This window comes from Elgaria multicarinata, chromosome 3, assembly GCF_023053635.1.
Source record: "Elgaria multicarinata webbii isolate HBS135686 ecotype San Diego chromosome 3, rElgMul1.1.pri, whole genome shotgun sequence".
Lineage (NCBI taxonomy): Eukaryota > Metazoa > Chordata > Lepidosauria > Squamata > Anguidae > Elgaria > Elgaria multicarinata.
Window position 1 is genome coordinate 135,871,327 of NC_086173.1, and position 22,075 is coordinate 135,893,401.

At 41.0% G+C, this 22,075-nt stretch overlaps 1 protein-coding gene across 2 annotated transcripts in view; it reads left to right on the top strand.

Moving 5' to 3' along the window:
- LRIG1 (leucine rich repeats and immunoglobulin like domains 1) overlaps positions 1 to 22,075 on the top strand; it is a 143,928-nt gene that overhangs the window by 90,583 nt on the left and 31,270 nt on the right. For both annotated transcript variants that reach the window (XM_063122049.1, XM_063122050.1), the window contains exons 4-9: positions 3,513 to 3,650; positions 7,923 to 8,066; positions 10,973 to 11,116; positions 12,957 to 13,100; positions 15,721 to 15,864; positions 18,003 to 18,083. In XM_063122049.1, the coding sequence (XP_062978119.1) occupies positions 3,513 to 3,650; positions 7,923 to 8,066; positions 10,973 to 11,116; positions 12,957 to 13,100; positions 15,721 to 15,864; positions 18,003 to 18,083 (795 nt within the window). The remainder of the gene's footprint in view (positions 1 to 3,512; positions 3,651 to 7,922; positions 8,067 to 10,972; positions 11,117 to 12,956; positions 13,101 to 15,720; positions 15,865 to 18,002; positions 18,084 to 22,075) is intronic.

A 22,075-nucleotide genomic window follows, 5' to 3' on the forward strand; every position in this document is an offset into this window, starting at 1 on the left:
GAGGTTTCTTTGGTTCTGCAAATCAGCCGAATTCACTCTGCTCCTGAGAAAGCTCAAGGCTGACTAAGTGAAGGTTAGGGGTCAGGCTCCACCTTATGTTAATTATGTGGGATGTAGCTCCCCCCCTTCTTTTTGTTTATTCCAAAGTAAGCATACAGGTCCGTATCCATAGTTTGTGGGTGAGAAAAGTTTAATTTTTTCCTCCCCAGCCACTTCCTTCTTGAAATCACACCCCCTTCATAACAGTTTGAAAAGAAAGAAATATTGACACCAATGGAAGCTTTTAAAAAACTGTTGTGCCTGAGGCGAATTTCAGAAAGGAAGTGGTGGTCGTGAGGAGGGAAGGGTTGGTTGTCTTAATCTGAATTGAGGCCTCACATCCTTACTTTAGAATTTTTTTTTTTTTTTAAAGGAGAGTGGGAGCTGCACACAGCATAATTAACATGAAGTCAATTGAACTAAGTGAGGCTTATTACTATCAAGTAAAACATGTGTAGGGTCAAGTTACATCATTTGAAGGACAATGGGATATGCAGCTTCTACAGAAAATCCTCTAGTTTTGTACACTTTGCGTGTGAAGGAAGCTTGCTGTGAACAGGCAAAGGGTGGGACTTTTCTAATGCAGTTTCCGATATAATGGAATCAAAGTAGTAAAAGTGATAGAAATTAGTGAGGAGGGCAGGGGAGTCTTTCTAGATGTGTTTGCTCCTAGACAGTTTGTGGATGTATACCAGGTAAATCATATTTTAACGCATTTAGCACTTGTTTTAAATCAAATAACTTCTACAAGGATGGCAAATGATCGCTGAAAATATCTTTTGCTTTGGAGGTTTCTAGCCCTCATGACCGTGGAATTCAAATCACTTTTTTTTTTTCATGGTAAGGTTTAGGAATATTAAAATGTTACAACTACCTGGAAAGGCTTACTTGGTTTGTTGGGACTTCATATTTTGCATGTTTGGAAAGGGGTGATTTCTGGAAATTTGCGAACTGAACATACCAATATACAGGACTACGATTGGCAATAAATTGTGCAATATTTGCTTAGTGTAGGAGTCAATACATTTTATGCAGCATTGCTAAAAAGCCCAAATACATTATTACTCTCGAATAGTGCAGGAAAATCAGGAAGTTGACTTTAACCTCAACAGCACGGCCCTGTAATGACAACGTACTGTGTAACCTGAGTAGGATTTAAAGTATTGAAGGTAGGTGAAGCTATGGCTACCCAGAGTAGCATAGTTGTACTCTTTACTAACTCTCTCCTTACCCTCTCACACTAGCTTTTTGAGACTGTTGGTCGCTTTATTATGCTTTTCACGGTTTTAATTTTTGTGAAGCGCCCAGAGAGCTTTGGCTATTGGGCGGTATAAAAATGTAATAAATAAATAAATAAAACTTAGACCACTTGGTGGAGAGCTTTTACTTTAAGCAATTCCATCTCTTCCAAATAATAACCATAACTTCCCACCTGTCAACTAGTGTGTTTTTATTTTCTTCAACTGAGTTAGAGCATGACTAGTCTTGTTGAGCATTGGGGTTGAAGTGGAGGGGAAACTCCTTTGGAAACATGTAATGAGTTGGAGAGCTACTAATAATGTTCAGTCCTTAGTAATATTTCATTGTCATGAAGATCTTTGTATACAAATTGCCATAAAATGGGAGCCTAGAGCCCAGATTACAGGTGGTGGATACATTGGGAAATTTCTGTGATGCCACTAATTCAGTTTCTGTGTCAATTCTTAAAATTTTTTGGAATCCTAGCCAATGCTTGTTAAGAGTTCCAGAGGGAAAATATTTGCTCACAGATGTTGGAAGTGTGTATGCGGGGGATTCTCTTTTGGAATTATTACCTTTGATATATCTGTTGGCAGCAGGGTACAACTCCTGGGAAATTAAAAAGCTGTTTGTGTGTTTTGAGGAGACACCTGCTGTGAGGGTAATATTGGAGGGAAAATTGGAGTAGGTGCAGGGTGATGTGATGTGCACACATGCTTCTGGATTTCAAGCAACATTTCCCATGTTATGGTAACAATGAAACATTTTTTTTTTAAAAAAAAAAGCAGCAATATTTACTGTATAGGAAGGGGAAATGTTTGGTCATATTTCCTACTTGTTGAATCAAAGTATGCCTTTAGGTGGAGAGGCAGGAAGAGTATCTGGTGTTTCATCTCCAGATGTTTTCCAAGCCTATAGTTGTAGTCTTCATCCTTTTTAGACCTACCCCCACCTTTATCACAAAGATGCATGTGGGGAAACAATTCATTCCCCCCCTTTTTAAAAAACCATATATTGCTAAGATGGTAATCCTGCTGTTGCAACCCACTTTAGTTCAGGCTGTACCACAATAGTGGATCCCAACGCATCAGTTGAAGACAGAATCAAACCATAGATTGTGCTTGAGTATGGTCCTGAATCACTGTAGTGTAGTTTCATCTCTCCCCCCTTCAGTTCTCCTGCTGGTATACTATCAGCCATTGCAAGTTCTGCTGGCTGTACTGAGCAGCAGCTGCTGCTTTAGTCTCTCTTGCCAGGGGATTCTGTAGTCGCCGAAAATAGCCAACTATGAGCGATGAAATGGTCAATGGTGCCCAGCACAGTGTTTGATTATTTCAACCAACTAACCAACCATGGTGTGAAAAAGTCCCGAAAGATGACAAAATAACCCACTGTTGACTATTTAACCACCATTGGTTAGCGCGTCGTCCAAACCCAGTCATACTCTACCCGCACTCAGTTGTTGTTATATGCTAATAAGGGCTAAACCGGTAATGTTTCCTTTCACTGTTCATTCATGGTCTCATCAACTCAGAGAATCGTTTCAGATATAACTCCAAAGCAGGCGTTGGCATGAGTACTGTGCTCATGTGTCCCATTCCTTTCCTAAGGAGTGCCAATTCCTTCCATCACTTCCAAGTGAATGCCAACCCAATTGCTTACCATTACTTCTGATGTGGCCAAGGTGTGGATTGCAGAAATATATGGTACTTTTCAAGCACGTGAAACCTCCATTGATGAGAATAGAGTTAGGATGGTTGCCACAAATGTTGCAGAATTTCAAGAGCTTCTCTGTTTCTTACGTTACTCCATTACTGGGCAATGTAGAATTTTATATATAAGAAGTGACGAAAGGCTCTTTGCACATGCTTCATATGACTATATACTTCAGTCTTCCCTAGCAGACAGTGGTGAGGCCTCATGTATGTGTGTCACTATATCACAATCTAAACAGATAGCTTTTAAGCTTTCTTGGTATTCTGCCTGATGAATTGCTCTATATAACTGGAAAACTTGCCAGCATATGTTAGTTCCATCAAAGGTGTTTTCTTACTTTAATTTTTTATTTCTAACCTTTATTTTCCATCTCCACAAAATACATTTAATACTAGCCTGGAGCCAAATATGATATGAGAGACTGTGTCTGTTCTATGTTTGTACTTATTTCATTTTAACCTGGGGGGGAGGGGCAGCAAAGTGGATTATGTCAAATTCTTCTCCATTCTGCATTGTAGGAATCGCAACAAGATCCATAGCATTGAAGCAAGCCAACTGGAGCCATATGTTGCCCTGGAAACGTTGGACCTGAGCTCAAATAACATCACAGAAATCCGAAGTGGCTGCTTCCCAGTGGGACTTCATATAAAGGACCTGTAAGTTTGTTTTGTTTTTAAACATTTTATGGGAAAGTATCCATTTATACAGGAAGGACTGATCTATCTATCTATATTAAAACTTGCAAATAGATTACAATTATGGATTTTAAATCAGATGGGTGTTGCTCATGGGTGTCTTTGTGTGCATATTATTTTAAGTACCCGTTCTTTGAGTAATCTCATTACTTATGGCATGGGTTGAAGAAGCACCTTGTTATTGAAATGACACCCTTGCCCTCTTCTGCCTGTTTATGAACTGAATGTGAGCCAGCAGTGTGATAAGGCTGCTAAAAAAGCTAATGCAGTCTTAGGGTTTATCCACAGAAGCACAGCACCCAGGTCATAGGAAGTAACAGTTCCCACTCCATTCTGCATTAGTCAGGATGCGTTTGGATACTGTGTCCTGTTCTGGGTACCACATTTTAAGAAAGACATTGACAAACTGGAACATGTTCAGTGAAGAGTGACCAGAATAGCGAGGAGTCTGTAAACCAAGTTCAGTGAGGAATGGTGGAAAGAGCTGAGTATGTTTAGCCCGGAAAAGAGAAGTGTAAGAGGAGACATGATAGCGGTCTTCAAATACCTGAATGGCTGTCATGCGGAAGATGGAGCAGACTTGTTCTCTGGTGCTCCAGAGGGCAGGACTAGAACAAGTGGTTAGAAGTTGTAGGGATGCAGATTTCAGATAAACATTAGGTGGAACTTCCTAACAGTGAGAGCTGTTCAGCAGGGGAATAGGCTGCCTCTGGGGCTGGTAGGTTCTACTTTGCTGGAGGTACTTAAGCAGAAGCTGGATGGCCATATGACAGGGAGGTTGTAGCTGCATCCTGCATTGCAAAGATGGCATTGAGAAGGGGGTGAAAACTAGATCAGCCTTGCTTAGGCTGGCACCCTCCAGATGTTTTGGACTTCAGCTCTTGTCAGCCCAAGCCAGCATGGCCAGTTGTCAGGAATGCTGGGAGTTGTAGTCCAAGACAACTAGAGGGCACCAGTTTGGGGAAGGCTAATCTTCAAGGTCCCTTCCAGCTCTATAATGGTCTGGTTCACATGATCAGTGTGGCTTAAACAAGTCATGGTGGCATGTTTTAAGCCACGGCCTGTGCCAGGCACCGTTTGCCTAATTGTCCACCCAGCTGCAGCTCGTCATGTGATCCAAACTCAGGCAGCATGTCTTGTTTGAGGGGAAAACTGCCTTCAGAGAACCCAACAAGAAGCCAAGTTGTGCAAGGCTGATCTAGTCTAATTCCCTGCTCGGTGCAGTCTCTGCAGCAGTGCAGAATCCCTGACATTTAGCCATCTAGCCTCATTATTATTATTATTATTATTATTATTATTATTATTATTATTATTATTATTTTATATAGCACCATCAATGTACATGGTGCTGTACAGAGTAAAACAGTAAATAGCAAGACCCTGCTGCATAGGCTTACAATCTAATAAAATCATAGTGAAACAATAAGGAGGAGAAGAGAATGCAAACAGGTACAGGGTAGGGTAAGCAGGCACAGGGTAGGGTAAAACTAACAGTAGAAAGTAACAGTAGAAGTCTGCACAACATCAAGTTTTAAAAGCTTTAGGAAAAAGAAAAGTTTTTAGTTGAGCTTTAAAAGCTGCGGTTGAACTTGTAGTTCTCAAATGTAGTTCTCAAACAAGCCTCAGCTTGTTTAAGCCGCGTTGATTGTGCAAACTGGGTCTCTATGAGAGCTGGTGGGGCAGGGGAAACTGAACAGTCAAGGGCAGGTCAGGGCAGGAGTCTTTTGGCTTTAAACTGCTGCGTGCTCTCCTGTCCACTTGCTGTAGCAAATCGCACAGGCATATATAGTGGTGACAGGACGGGAGGGGAGGGGAAAGAATAAGACACGTCAGTTTCGCTGGGTATGTGGCCCCTGTGAAAAGTGAGTGGGGAACTAAGAGAGAGACAAAGTGGTGTGTTGATATTTGTATCACATTTTTAATAAAAAAAAATTTTTTTTACCACATTGTATATGATGAAAATACTCATGTTGCAATGTTGGCTAATGTTGTAAATGTCTATTTTTATAAACAAGAAAATGGAAATGGTTTGACTTCTGACTTAACAGTATGTCACAGTTGAAGTGTATTAAACAACAGATGGTGTGTGGTAGAGCTGCTTTTCAGTATGGAGATTGTAAATTTCGAAAAATGAGCTGAGGCAGAAGGTCAAAGGCAAAATCCATACCAATAAAAGGATACACTTTGGTAAACATCTTTTACATGATCCTTCAAAAATACAGCAGTTTAATGCTGCTAAATGAAAATTAGTACAAAGCATAATGTATATTTTCTTTTTCAGTGGGGCAAAATGCTGGGTAGCAGGGATGGACAGAAGGGAGCAAGTGTGGTGTAGTGATTGGATTGTCAGGCTACGATTGTCAGAGCCATCCATGAAGCACATCAGCTGATCCTTGAACCAGTCACACTAACTGGGTTCAGATGATATGCTGTGACTTGTCATGGGTTATTTGACCTATGATAGCCCATGTTGCCTGCAGGCTCCAAATTAAATCTGCAACTTCCACTTGTGTGTTGTCGTGTCATGCAAACCTTGCAAGCATGGATTATGCGAGGGTTAAACACCCGTTGCATAACCCTAAAACAGACCGTAGGTTTTCTGTGCGTTGTTTAATCCTTGCATAAGCCACACTCGCTAGGTTCCCATGATAAAACAACCCCAAAGCTGGAGTTGTATATTCAAAATAGCATCCGCACATGCTCTGTGTGTCATGGGCTGGTGTGTCATGCAAAGAGTCCCACTATCTCTCAGGGCATGTCTACACCTCCCGGCGTTCTGGGAGGGAGGGGAGAGGATCTCACGATATGCTGATCATGAGATCCTCCCCATGCATCCACACAGTGCACAATGTCCAGGAAAGAAGGAAGACGTTGTGTGCGCCTTTTTTTTTCCCCCAAAGAAGAGGAGCAAAAAAGTAACGCAAAAAAAAGAAGAAGCCCCGACCCTGCTCCCCACCCCACCCTCGATGGTCCTGGACTCTTCCCATCCCGGCTCCTTCCCTCTGATGACCCCCACTACTCGCAGGGAAGAGGGAAGAAGTTGGGATTGGCGGCCACACCACCCGCAGTCCTTGGGATCATCACAGGACTGTGGGAAAAGCTGCGAAGAAAGGGTATGGCGATATCCCAGGGAAATGGAGGGATCATCCCTCTCTGCCCCCGGGATCCCCTGTGCATCATGTGGACGTGCAGGATGATCCCGAGACAATTCCCGGGATATCGCCCGATGTAGACATGCCCTCAGTCTATCCTCTCACATCAGGTTGTTGTGAGGATGCAGAGTTATGAGAAGGAGAGTTACGTGTATTAGCCTGAAGTCCTTGAGGGCAAGTTGGAATATAAATGATAAATAAGGTAGATTGGTATGAGTAGTGTAGGTCAGCAGATGGTTTTCAGTAGGTTGGCAAAGGTTTTTTGATTCTCCATGGCTTAATAATAGCAACAGATAAAAGGCTGGTTTTTTCTCTCTCTCCTCATCCCCTTAATTTAGGGCTGTTAGAATGCCTGATCTGTAGCCACTCAGATGGAGATTTGCATTTGGGATTTGCCGGTCATTGCATAGTTCATGGGGTTATAGCAGGTAACTGGCTCCTCCTCCAGAGCTCACTGTTTTAAATTGACTGTCCCCCCTGCCCTGGATTTTGGCACTCGGGTCTGGGATTCTAGTAAAAATCCAAGAAGACTGCGTAAACTGTAGAGACTGGGAATTACGGTTGGCAGAAGTCACTTAGTGAGCCTATGTTTAACTCGCAGTTGTCCTAGTTTCAATGATCACACTCTACCTACTAGGATGCAGTGTGTCTTTGCTCTGTTTGTGGTTTAGATCTTGTCTCTGGTACCCTATAGGCCTGACAGGGAGGTTTTTTTCCCTCTAGGACAGCCTTCCCCAACCTGGTGTCCTCCAGTTGTTTTGTCTCACAGCTCCTGGCATTCCTGGCCATTGGACATGCTGGCTTGGAGCTGATGGGGATTCAAGTCCAAAACATCTGGAGGGCACCTGGTTGGGGAAAAATGCTGAAGGAAGTTGAAGGTGCAGAATTACCTCAGAGGATCTCCTACCATCTGCTGTGTAAATTGTGTTACTGGAAAAATTGTCTTGATTTGTCTGAGGGAGAAACACACACTTGATTTTTGAATGCAATATGTATCTAATGTCACCAGTCTTTCGGATAAAGAGTGAAGACCAAGACCTCTGACATAGCCATTTGAATGTTCTGTAATGAATTATTGCAGCTACCTGGGGAGCAACAGAATCAGCATCTTGGAGACCAAGGCTTTTGATAGTCTCTCACGATCCCTGCTAACGCTTCGCCTGAGTAAAAACAGGATCACTCAGCTTCCTCTGAAAGCATTCAAGCTGCCTAAGCTCACGCAACTGTGAGTAGAAATGTGCACTTTAATTATGGCTAACCATAAGCTTTATGGAGACAAACGTTCCCTGAGGACATGCTCACCAAATGCAATCCTTCTTCTATAAAACATTGAATAAACTATATTTTAATGGCCCTGTGGTGACACCTAATAAAACAAATTAGGAGTAGATTCTTTTTTGGTGGTTCCACATGGTATTGACTTTGCAGATTGTACTCGTAACAGGACCAAAAAAACAACAAGAATGAAAAACAACAACCTTGGATAATAAGGTTTTAGATATTGGTTTTGGTATTGGTTATCTAGAACACAGAGTTTAGATTCCCCCTGCCTCCCAACCTTCCAGTTCATTTATTTTTCTTGCTCCTTGTTATTTCTTCCTTTATTTCGTGAAAAGGTATTGAAAGTGAAGCAGGTCAGAGGGCTTCCTCAAACCCAGTTTTCAAGACCACACATGTGTCTTTATGTAGTAATAAAACTACAACGAGGGAAGGCTGTTAAAAGTGTGCAGTTGACATTTAGATGGACAAAATGGTGCTTCTGATGAGTTAGCACACACGTTGTTGTTTGTTCAGCTAGAGTGTAACGTGGGCTGCATTTGATCATAAATATACATTTGCATCTATGAATGTGCTTTAAGTGCAGATTATTGACCTTTGGCTTCAGCATTTGCTTGCTGGTTTCTAGAAGTTTGGAACCTGACTTGATGACTAGATTATGCACCATTATTTCAAGTAGTGCTATAAAAATTAGAGTTTATGTGAAAAATAGCTTATGAGATTCCTTTTAAATTGAAATCAAGTTACCACTAGAATTTTGATTCAGCTTTCTCTCCAGGGAAACTGATTTTCCTTATTTACTGAGCAAGTCAGCTGTTCATAAAGTAAATTTACATTTTTACCACTCTTGAATGGAAGTTTCATATTTTCTTTATTGCAAATCCTAATTAACAATGCCCTATAAGGGTAGTGTTCAAAAGTGCATAAAGGATTTTGGAACTTAGTTCTCATCTATGAGATATTTTTTATTGTAATATATTTATTTATTTATTTATTTATTTTATTTATTTATCATACTTATACCCCGCTCCTCAGCCAAAAAAGGCTCTCGGAGCGGCTTACACTTAGCAAAAAAGACAGTCCCTGCCCTCAGGCTTACAATCTAATAAAGACATGACACACAAGGAAAAGGAGTCCAGGAGGGAGGGAGGGAGGAGAGAGAGAGAGTCCAGCAGGAGCAGGCCCCGATGTTACTTCTGCCTGCTCCTGTCCCCTCGGTCCTTCTTCTTCCCCACAGGGCCAAGATGGCAGTTTGCCCTGTGGGGGGGGAAGAGCCAGCAGGAGCAGGCCCCGATGTTACTTCTGCATCTGTTATTTAGCATGTTGGAATAGAAATCCCTAATCCTGTGTGGGTATAGGGACATCTCTGCATAACATTCATACTTGCAGGTCAAATATTGTACTCTGGGCAACCTGAATTAAATTATAGTGAATTATTTCTACAGCTGTCCAAAGAAATTAATACAGAACCTCCAAAATAATGTGAATATAATCATGTGGTTGGATCCAAAGTTACTCGTCTACTCACAGAAGAGCTTCTTCATTTCTTTTCCTTTACTTTGCACTAGACTGTTGTATGAGAAAAGGGAAACTTAATCCAAAAATACTATTCTGCCCGTGCAACCTCTTACACGATGAAAAACGTGAGGACTGCTCTAGAAATCTACATTTTATAGCTCTGTGTAAACTCTTAAGCATTGCAGAACAGTGCTAGTGGCTATTTTCCTTCCATTCACAGTTCTTTTGATAAAACACTGTAGTTTGGATCCAAAGAATAGCCATCCTATTTTCTCCCCGTCTTTTAAACTTTGCATGTTAAAACATAAGTGAATTCTATGGCTTTCTAGTGTTGACATTTTGATATCTACGCACTAAGAAGGTGACTTTAAAATATGGCCAAAGTGTTGAAAGCTGCACATACTTTTCCTATAGGCTATCTATCTATCTATCTGTTTGTTCTTCTCTAGATAACAAGAAACCCTTCATTGATGCTTAAATGCAGTAGATTTACAAAATAGGTAAAGAAGTGATGACCCAGTGTTTCCCCATGTAGGAACATGCAAGCTTTGGAGATACTCAGAATCTTTCATCAGGCAGAAACCCCTGTATACTGTAAACATTAGCTTACCTCCACACCAATAAAAATCAATATAGTAAGATACCACCCTACTTGCTGAAGCCCAAACAGTTACAACCGCCTATGCTATAGTAAAGTATACACCACAGTTAGCGAAGCTAGAACATTATCTGAAAGAAATTAGTTTTAGTAGCATGAAATTAAATAGATATTGTGAGGGAAAGGGATAGGTCAAAATATTTGGAACTTACTGCAATTTTGCCGTCGTCCCCTTTTTTAAAGAATTTCTGAGTAAATTTGTAAAATTTACAGATTTTATTTTTGTGGCATTATGATCTACTCTTAATATATTTCCCGGCCTTTTGGCTTCCATTAACAGACATTTGTGTTTTGTTGTTGAAAAAAACTTTATATTCTTGCTAGGTTAAAAGGGAAACCGCTGATTTTCTTAAGCATGTGAGCTTTAAGAATGTGATAAGATATTATATAAAAGTAAATGATTTTAAACAAAAGCCCCAGTAAAATATATTTTCTGGTTTGTCAGAAACATGCCCAGTGCTAAGAATTGCACTCTTCTTTATCTTTGCCTGTGGTCAAGTTTGCTGAAGGTGGGATTTATTTAGAACTGACCGCGTCATATTACTCTTTTGGGACAGTCTTTTCAGGGGAACCCTGATGGAAATGGTTTAGGTGTGGCTCGTGGCTATTGTGCTTGTGAAGATGAATGCACTGGAAATGATTGGGTCAACATCTTTCTGTTTTGTTGGGAATTTCAGAGAGCTAAACCGGAATCGTATTCGTCTGATAGAAGGCCTGACATTTCAAGGGCTGGACAGCTTAGAAGTTCTGAAGCTGCAGCGCAACAACATAAGCAAGCTGACCGATGGAGCTTTCTGGGGACTGGCCAGAATGCAAGTTCTGTAAGTTAAAAAGATGGTTTTAACTTCTGGCTTCTACTTCTAGGCCACAATGCTTTGCACACTTACCTGCGGGTAAGGCTTATTGAATGCAGTGGGACTTATTTTTGAGTGAACAAACATAGGATTGAGTTTCTAATTTTGATCGTGGTAGGTAAATTGTGGCCCTCCTGATGTTTTGGCCTACAACATCCTTCAACCCTAGCCACCATAGCCAGTAGTGAGGTTATATGGGAGTTGTAGGCTGAAATTTCTAGAGGGCCGCAAGTTGCCCATCCCTGGTTTAGATTGAAGTTAGGGAACAGTGTGCAGAAGATTTGTAGCAATTCAGGTTATGTAAACTGGCTTTGGTGGTCTACAAATACATGTGGCCAAATTCCTGCACAGTTGGATTCTTCCAAAGACAGATGAAACCCAGCTAGACCTTAGTAAAAGCCACAAAGGCTCCCCAGGTACACTTTTTGCTAAAAAGCCACAAATTATTTCAGACAGACGCACTAAGAAGGTGACTTTAAAATATGGCCAAAGTGTTGAAAGCTGCACATACATTTCCTATAGGCTATCTATCTATCTATCTGTTTGTTCTTCTCTAGATAACAAGAAACTACCTTGTTAAATTTGTATTTTTCTTGGTCGTGATATTTTGAATCCTCTCCACTGACACATTACTCTGTTTTGCACCATGATTCATGGTTCTTGTTTTGTTGTCTATTGGACATGAGCATTTTTTCAATAAAAATATAGTTTAAAATTTATTTTCTCATGCCCCTTAAAAGGTCTCACTTTACTTTTTTTTTTCTGTGCAGTGTCCTTCTGTCCACAGCCATGACACACACCCATCCCTTCTGAAATAGTCAACACTAGTAAATAAAACGTCCCATTGGTACCAAGTTCAGCAGCAGAACCAATTACTGAGGGAGATGGGGGGCTTTCTCTTGGTAGAGGTCTTCAAGCAAAGGCTATCTCTTTGGGGGGTTCTTGCTATGGATTTCTTGCATAGTGGCTATCTGTGGCCACCTGTTCTTTGCTGGTATATCCATCCAGACAATATGATCATCTCCTGGGCAGGGGAGGCATCTTGAGATAAGTCTGAAAACATGATCCATAAGAGCAAAGAAGGGTATTAATATGAGACTACTGTGCTGCACTTCCTGGCCCAAGAAAAAAAAGAGGCATTGCTAAACCCAGTTGTTGGATCAGGGGAATAACCAAGGGTAGCATTTAAATATGACAACATGGCTCAGTTCAGACAACACATTTCTCAACACTGGTTTTAGAACTTCTCAGTGGAGTTTTTACACCACCGTTGAGAAATGTATTGTCTGGCGGAAAAACTCCACCCCACAGTGAAGTTTTCCTTTGGAAAACACTCCATGCAGAATATCCACGCTGTGCAGAGGAGAGTTCCTGCACAAATGCTGTGTGGTGGGTTCCGTGGAGTTTTCTGTTGTGTTGTGTTGACTTTTCCGACTGGCTACAGAGTTCCATGGGAAGAGCAGTGAAAGGAGCGAGTGCCACTCTAGGAGATTGTTTTTTTGCACCAGTGCCTGATGGGATACCATTGGGAGTACTGAGGGAGGAGAGAGGGCAGAGGAACTGTCAATCAAACGTCATGATGGTTTTTACTCAGCTCCATGGTAGCCCATAGTTATACAATGGTGGAGTTAGAACATGTTGTGTGGGGAGTACCCCCTAAAACTCAACCGTTGAGTGGAGTTTACACTGCATTGAGTAATGTGTTGTCTGAACTGAGCCCATGTATGTGTGTGTTGTTGTTTTTGTTGTTTAAAAAATCAGTGTTCGTTGTGACCTTTTGTGTAATCAAAAGTGGCCATCCCTCTAGGCATCTGGAGTACAACATCCTCACAGAGGTGAACAGTGGATCCCTGTATGGTCTTGCATCTCTTCAGCAATTTCATCTCAGTAACAACTTGATATCCCGTATCAGCCCCGTTGGATGGAGTTTCTGCCAAAAGCTGAATGAACTGTGAGTTAGCCACTTTCAGGCGTGGGGTGAGGGGGCAACAGTTGACAATAAAAGTAGATATTACTGCAATGCATTATGTGTAGAGCTGCCTTGGAAAACGTTTCAGAAGCTTCAGTTATTGCAGAATGCAGTGGCCAGAGTTTTGGCTGGCACTCTTGGGACAAACCATATTTTGCCAGTTTTAAAAGAACTTCACTAGGTGCCTATTGGTTTCTGGGCCCAGTTCAAAGCCCTGGTCCCTGCCTGTTTGAGCCCTAAATGGCTTGGGACCCGAGTACTAGAAGGACCAGCTCCTCCTATATCAGCCTGTCCCACACACTAAGGTCATTGCCTTCTCGAAATGCTTCATCTTTCAGAGGTCAGGTTTCCTTTACGAGGGAGAGTGTTTTCTCGATTGTGGTGCAAAACTTGTGGTGCGAAACGTATGGAATACTCTTTGCAGAGAGGCACAGCCGGCACAAACTTTTCTACTCTTTAGGTGACAGGCGGGTTTTTTTGCTTTTGTTTACCCCTACATTTAAAAACATTTTACTATATTTAACTATTTAAACTCTCTGACTTTTTAATTGCGATTGGTTGCTTTATTTAATTTTTTGTGAGCCACCTTGAGATATTGGATAAAAAGGTGGCATGTAAATATGCTAAAATAAGTTTGTATGATACTATGGAAAGAAAATAGCATTGGGAAACACCATACGGCTTTTCATCTGGCTTATGAACCTTCTGCTTTGTCTACTACTCTGGTCATTGCCTGCTCTTGTTCTACTCCAGTATATAGAAATACAGAAGGAGAGGAGAGCATTAATGCTAGTATGTCTGCAAGTAGTATGCATCTTTCCAGTTGGTTGCAACCCTAATGATGGATATTCTTAAGTTATATTCTGAAGTTTGCTCTTGGCTAACTCTAGATGACGTCAGAAAAGAAACATGCTTCTACCAGTTCTGACAGAAAGCTCCATGCAGGGTATCAAAGGAAGTGTGTGTGTGTGTGTGTGTGTGTTTTCCCTTAGTCAACTTTAGCATTACCTTCTAGCATTGGATTTCTTCTTCTTCTCTCCACCCCACCCCCCACTCCCCCTTTGAAAAATTCTTTCATCGCAGGTGAGGAAATAATTTTGACTGGCTGCCATTTCTTCATAATTCAACACTACAGCCGCTTTAGGAATGAATGTATGTTGTCCCATGCCTTCTTGAAAGCCATTAATCTCTTCTGAATTTCTTCCAGTGCTTTTAGTTGCACTGCTGCCGCCTCTGCTCACATTTACAAAAGAAATACAGCTTATTTGCCAAGGAAATGACACTCCTACTACTTAAAAATGTGTCTGTTTTGACTTAGGCTTTGGCATATACAGTTAACTTTTATACTTAACCCTCGGTGCTTCCCCCATGGCAGTGTGTTAATAGCCAAATCTGCAAGAGAAATATGGAAGTTTAGAAGTGGACAAAATTACAGTACATACAGTTTGTTCCATTACTCTGCAATATTATTATCACAGTACATGTACAAAATATTGCTTATGTTGCTTTGTATGAGATGATGTTGCTGAAATGCTCACAAAATGCAAAGCACCAACTGAAATGCTCACCAGAATTCAAAGCCCACTTAACACTTTGGGAGCCAGTTCATATATAAAGGGAAACCATGGTTTCCTGCGACATGAACCAGCACGCCTAAGCTTCTGTGTTGGGCGTTTGCTCTCCTCTTTTGTGGCTGCCTGGAGGAGATGGGAAACATTCACTTTTGGTTTTAAATCAGCCAACAATTCATGTTATGCCAAACTTGGGGCACTGTGGTTTGTTTTAATTGTAGTTAATGAAAAAGCCAGGATCCAAAACCTTGGTTTAATTCTAGCCATAGTTTAAACAAACCAGAGTTTAAACAAACCTGGGTTTAGACATGACAGAGAATTGTAGTTAACTTTGCTAAAAAGTGAAAACTTCTGGCGCATGAAAGAGGAGGAGGAATCATGCAAGCACAATGCTCGCCTTGGCCCATTCATTTGGCGGGAAAACGTGCCGTATTGCTTGACCTAGGCCTTATTGCCAGTTGTGAATGAAACCAGATGGCAGAGTGCCAACTTCTGCCTTGCAGTTTTCGCTAATGCAGTATGAGGCTTGGACACTATGTGCCCCTAAGTACTGGTTGACTCTGAATCTGGAGAGGAGACAAACTTCTATTTGTTTCTTTAGTTTGAATAAGCTTAGATAATTCTTTCCTTTACTTAGGGATGACTCAGTGTGGTATCATCTAAGGCCCTGAGACTAATTTAAAAGTAGCGCTATCTCTGAAGTTAAGCAGGCTTTGGCTTTGCCAGTAACTGGATGTTAAACCTTTTGGAAACCCTACGTATCACATTCCGATATTCTTGGAGGAATATTAGATGGAATGCAGATATAATACCTAAGTAAAATAATGTGTGATTTAATTTAACCTATAAATGCCTTGCCTGATTTAAGTACATTTGACCTGTTTTCCCACAGTAAAGATGTTGGTGATATCAGTTACAAAATCATACTTGCCAGGACATAGGTGCTGATAAACACAGTGGAGCTGTAGAAGAGAGATAATGAGAACTTTAGGAAAATGTTAGATTGATATTTTGTTCTTTCTTGTTTCCAGGTCATTGTCGTTTAACAACCTAACTAGGCTGGATGAGGGGAGTTTAGCAGACCTGGGAGGATTGCAAATACTACAGCTCAGCCACAATTCCATCAGCCACATTGCAGAAGGAGCGTTCAAAGGACTTAAAAGCTTGCGTGTTCTGTAAGTGTTCTAGATTTTCTATTTCTGACTACCCAGATGCCCTCCCCAGTGATAAAAGGGGTGGTTTCTGATATTTTAATATGTTTGCCATTGATCGGAAGTGTAATTGGTATAGCATGATAGATTTTCTCTGTCTCAGAGCTTCCAGAGCTGCTTCCTAGGTCAGCAAGGATCCTTTTTCTGGTTTCCCTTGGTTGGTGTGACAAAAAACCTGCTATTTTACCACTGTACTTGATGGACCTATTCATTTTCAGTTTGGGATATATAGAAACTAGCAACACTGTGGCTTCTTCGTTCCCACAATTTATCTTGGCTTTTATTGCCTTGAGATTATGCATGCGCAATTATTCATCCTCCAGTGTCATGAAATCCTTAGTGCCACTTTTCAAAAATGGTTTGGCATCCTATCCAGTGTTTATGGGATCAGTTTTCCTTAAAACAAATAAATATATTTAAGACAAATGAACAAAACTTTTTTTCAAAAAAAATTGTCTCCTAAGCCTTCTTAAGGTTTTGGTTTAATTGAAAGGAAGAAAAAACGTCTCTCCTTAGTTACAGCACTGTGCAGTTATTTATTCGTTTTACTGAGCAGAGAGAGGAAGCGCTTTATGTTTCTTTGCCTTTCCCAGAGCCACTTTTCGATCCCATGCCTGCTTTCAGAAAGGCTCTTCTCCTAGGCAGCTGGCCCACAAAAAAGGACGAAAGCCTTTCCCAAACCAAAAAAGGGTGTTTGGATTGCAGCTAATTCCTGGTCATCTTTTGTGTCCAGCACCCATAGAGAACGGAGGGTGGGAGAGCAAGTTCTAATTGAATCAAGAGGAAGGCCCATCGGGTCCTGCACCTGGTGAAAAAGAGCTGGGCATGCTTTAATTACAGCCTATTGTTGACGAGCCTTTGGTGGGTGTGAAACTGCTGAAATGCGAAGCTATTCAAATAGAGGTCAGGCCCAGGGACCTCACAGCAGAATGATTAACAAGGCAGTATGCTTTCAGGGCCAGCCAGCCAGAAAGAATAGGAAATTGGCAACAGGGGCTGGGAGAAAAGCAAAGTGAATGCAAAGAAAACTGGGCCGGAATACTGAATTCCTATACTTATTGTGTGTGTGAAAGTATGTTTTTCGTCCCTTTTATTTCCTTGGTATTAAAAGGCATTTCATGCTCCTTTGGAAGAACCCGCATAGCAACAAGCTATGCTTTTCTGTCTCTCCTTTTATAGAAAATGCAATGTAAAGGTCAATTAACTTAAAAAGAAAAAAGAAAAAGAAAAAGTGTGCTTCGGAGAACTCACCCGCATACTATGTTCCCAAAATGACCTTAGCCAGTTTTGGATGCAGCATTACAAGACGCTGCCTTTCTCCACTCCTCCAATAATAGATTTGCAAAATTAGAAGTGGAGGGAAATAACACTTGTCTGAAATTTAAAATATATATATATATACCCACGTAACACGTGTAGAATCAAATATATCTGATTCAAAGAAGCAAAAGTTTACTGCTAGCCCTGCTGTTATAGCCCTGGACTCACAGCATGTGGACATTTAAAGGCTTTACCATCTTGACTTAGACCTCAGGCGTTGTTTTTTCCTGACTGCTTCACCCATAACCTGTTGTAATGATTGCACCAATTCTTTGGCTTCTATCTGCGCAGAGATCTTTACAGCAGCCACTTCTGTGTCACCATGCTCAGCAACACTCTGATAGCTGGGATGCAATCCTCATGCTTAGTGCCAATTCCAGCACAGTGATTGTGGCTTGATTTGTTCTTGATTCTTGTCTAATTTGGAATAAAGCCCAATTTCTTTGTTGCCCTGAAATAGCAAAAATGTCTTGGGTGACAGAAGGAGGAAAATCGAAATCTGCTTCAGGCGTAAAGAGGGCGAGATGCCAGAAGCATCACTTTGGACATTTTCATTTAAAGAAAACAATAGCAAAGAGGACAGGTCTAGTCTGCTAAAGTTAATTGCCTCTGCTTTTTCCTGCAAGTACTGGGGCACTTCTGATAAAAGCTTTATGCTATAGGGGGACAAAAGATGAGGCCTTTGGTAAACTCTTCCTAAAGGTTACCCTTCGTCTCTTTTAACATTGAGCTCACAAAATGGGAAATTGATTGCAAGCTTTCTTTTGTCTTCTTCTCTCCAGGAATCTGGACCATAACGAGATTTCAGGCACAATAGAAGACACCAGTGGGGCTTTTACAGGCCTGGAAAACTTAAGCACGCTGTGAGTATCTAAGATGTTTTGTTTTTGTAAAAGGGTTGTTTTTTGGACCGTCCCCTTTTCTTCTTGCATTGCACTCACCATATATATCTTTTAGGGATGGGAGAAGCCAAGGAATCCATTGAAATGTTATGTATAGTTCCTCTACATTCATTATGGAGTGCAAATATTATTATTTTTATTTGAAGCACATCTCTTAGAAGAAAACTTGGCTTTTCAGAGGCTACATATCCTTTTGCTTAGTTTGTACTTTAAAAGGTTTTCTCATTCTTAAGGATAAAATATTATTTTATTAGCTTAGTTACAAAAGCCAATTTTTCTTTGTACCCTTCTCAAATGGCTAATTACCTGCTATTCAACATCTACCAATATGCCAATAAATGTGAGAGGGATCTAGATATTATAGAAAGTTTATTTTCAGTGAATTGTGTTCAAATGCTGATTTTACCAGAAATGCAGTCATCGGGTGTTTTAGTTCTGATTATATTATTTATTTTTCACAATTAGAGGCAGTACGAAGTCCTGACATTTTTATAAACCCCTACCTACCCCCAGCAATGTTTATTTGTCATAAACACATGCTAATCTTAGCCATGAAGAAATGTTTTTATTTTAAGTGACCTAAGATTCTCAAATGATACCTGCATTTTATTTATTTATGTATTTATTTATTCATTCATTCATTCACAATATTTATATACCGCTCCCCATTCAAAATGTTGGAGCGGTGGACAAAATAAAATAGAATCAAAACAGAATCAAAACACATTAAAAATACATTTTAAAAGAAACAAAAGAAGCTGTGGCTGATCGTTAAGGGAAGGCTTCCTGGAATGATGACGTTTTCAGGAGGCACCAGAAGGAATATAAAGTTGGTGCCTGCCTGAGCTCCAGAGGCAGGGAATTCCACCATATTGAAGTCTCTTCCCCTGGTGGACTCCAATCGCATGATTGGAACCACCACCAGCATGCCCTCAGATGAACTTAGTGACTGGGCAGGTTGATGAAAAAAATGGAAAAAGAAAAATACAGAAGGTTTTCCCCCTTTGATATGCATGCAGAAGCAAGTAACGGACTGTCCATTCACTCAGTTAGCTAAAAGGAAAGATGCTTTAAAATGTTTTATATGTGGCAGAGAGTTGTGCCACAGATAAGTTGTGGCTAGATGATCTTCATCTAGTTGTGGCTAGATGACCTTCAAGTTCGCTTCCAAATCTATCATTCTACGTGGATGGTACTGGCTGCCATTTGGGTACTTGTAACATGGAATGGTAGTTTCAGTTGCATGATAGAACTGGTTTCATAGAACTGGTTAGCGCAACACAGCAACCCACCATGACTGATCAGACATGGCTCAATTCCTGCAGGGTGGCTTATTTTTCTCGGCACAATTGAACGTGGGACAATTTCTGCAGGGTGGCTTATTTTTCTCCCGGGAACCCATGGCAGCTTCTTGTGACATTTGAACCCAGCTGGGCGACTTCAACGTGGGTTGTTGAGAACAACTAGAGAACTGTCCAGCAGGAGCGGCAAAAACTCCTGCTGCCCATCACAATCTTGCTAGTGTCACTGCCATCCTCCCTCATTCCTTATCAGTGCCCTCCGCCCCATGCTCCTAAAAGTCAAGAAAAAAGAACATCCGTGTGTGTTGAAAATGTGCTTGGAATTTTTCCCCTCTGGTCCTGCGCAAGTGTTCAGGAGTGAATATCCGCTGCTAGGAAATTTGTGTTATTTTCTCCTCAGTTTTACTGTGCTGCCTTGAAATTTGCAGTTTCCTTCTCTGTTTTACTGCTCTGCCATGTGAGTTTCTCAATTTTCCCTTATTTTTTACTATTTTGCCATGACATTTGCACAATTTCCCCCTTAGTTTTATTTTTCTGCCTTGAAATTTGCATAATTGTCCCCAATATTTTACTGCTTTGCTATAAGATTTGTGCCATTTTCCCCTTATTTTTTTTATTATTTTTTTTGCATTCCCATGAGATTTCAGTAATTTCCCCCTTAGTTTTACTGTTCATTCTTGAAATTCCCCAGTGTGGCATAGTGGCTAAAGTGTTGGACTGGGAGTCTGGAGTTCCGGGTTCTAGTCCCCACTCGGCCATGGAATCCCACTGGGTGACTTTGGGCCAGTCACAGACTTTTTCAACCCAACCCACCTCACAGGCTTGTTGTTGTGAGGATAAAAATGGAGAGGAGGAGGATTATGTATGCCGCCTTGGGTTCTTTGGAGGAAAAAAGGCAGGATATAAATGCAATAATTAATAAATATGTTTTATTGCTTTGCCGTGAAATTTGTTTAGCAGTCCCACTCTCTGCTCTGTAGATATGTATATGTGACAGCTAGCAATGGATACAAGGTGGAAGGAGCTCTCTAAACTGGGAGAGTAGGCATCCAAATGGCAAATGTGGTTCAGTGTAACCAAGCAAGGATTGGACAGGATGCAAATCCAGAGAAGGTGCAGGACATGTAGATTTTGGGAGCCACATAAACAAGCCAGCAGGCTTGCTGAGGAGAGTCTTTTCGCAGGGTCAGAGGTTATCAGTGAATTGGCTCCCAGCAGCTTCTTCCTGTTTTCTTTTAAACTAAGGTTTCAGAAGGTCTGGGGCCATCGGATTAGTCAGGTTGGTTCATTTGATTGGAAGATGTTCACCCATCTGGCCATGATCGGAAAGAGAATCCAAACGGCATTCCTTTCTATTGGGAAGCCATCTTTAGGCCTAGCTCTGTTGGCTAGTCCTGTGGGCGAGGTTTTTTCACCCCCCACTTCAAATTAAAAGTTGTTGGAACCCCCTTTAAGCAGCTGCTAAGCAACCACAAAAGGTTGTGGACTTTTTCAACCACATAGGCTCATTAGGCTGTCTTTCTCACTTTTCCTTCTCCAGAAAAACAGCCATGAGCTGATAAATAGCCATGCCAGCAATATACTAATGTCCCCTTTTCACTCTTCTTCCCCTGTTTTTCCTTCGTAGAAAGGTATATTTTCTTATTTCAGTTAAGGCACAAAACCCATCAGCTGCTCATTTTACCTCAGAACAGTGTTAGAAAGGTCTTTCTGTTTCATCTAGAATTGCACCTGGTGTAATTAAACACAAACGCACACAAGATCTTGTTCGCTACTTATTTTAGAGACAATAATAATTGTTTGTTTATTGGTGTTTCATTCACTCAGCACATACTTGCAACCTTTCATTAAAAAGTCATCAAAAATTAACTTTCTTATAGTAAATATTGCCTTTCATCAGCCAGGCCCCTGTGTTTAAACTCTCAACCTGCTGGCGTTTAAAAGCATTAGCATAAAGCGGGGAGGGAACAGACACTTAGGAGGAAACCTTCAAATGAATTAATAATTACCCCAGCGCTTTGGAGATTGCTTTAAAAGCTGCTCCCCTTTTGATCTGTTGTGGATAAGCTTCTGAAAGGGTTTTGCAGTAAGCACTCCAGTGCCTTGTTCAGCATATTGAAGGTGTTAAACTGGGAGAAAGGGGCAGGCCAAGTCACTAGCCTTCTCTGAATTATAGATGAGCTTCTCCACTATGGAGAAAACGGGCCTAAATTAAAACATCGCCTCGGAAGAGTAATCAGAAAAGTACACTGGCGCAAACTGCATGGCGGGAATCCCTGGGGAGCTGTTAGTCTCTTACTCACCCCACTCCCTAATTATTCAGCTCTTTTATTTAACACACACACACACACCTCGTTAAGAGAGCACAAGTGGAAACGTGGCTAATATAAGTATATAAAATACAAATCCGATTTTAAAAATAAATTCCATACTAAAACGACATTGAAATCACTGAATTCAAACAAATGACAGCAATAGCTAAAAACATAAACAGGAGCAGAATGTTTCCATCATTATAAATTCTTTCAAATGGGAACATTTAAGTTGAATCCAAATGATCAAAGTGGATGTGAAGAGACTTACTCTAGGGAGGCTATTGCGCAGTTTGGATGCCATCAGTGAAAAGGCCTTGTTCCTGGTAACCAACTACTG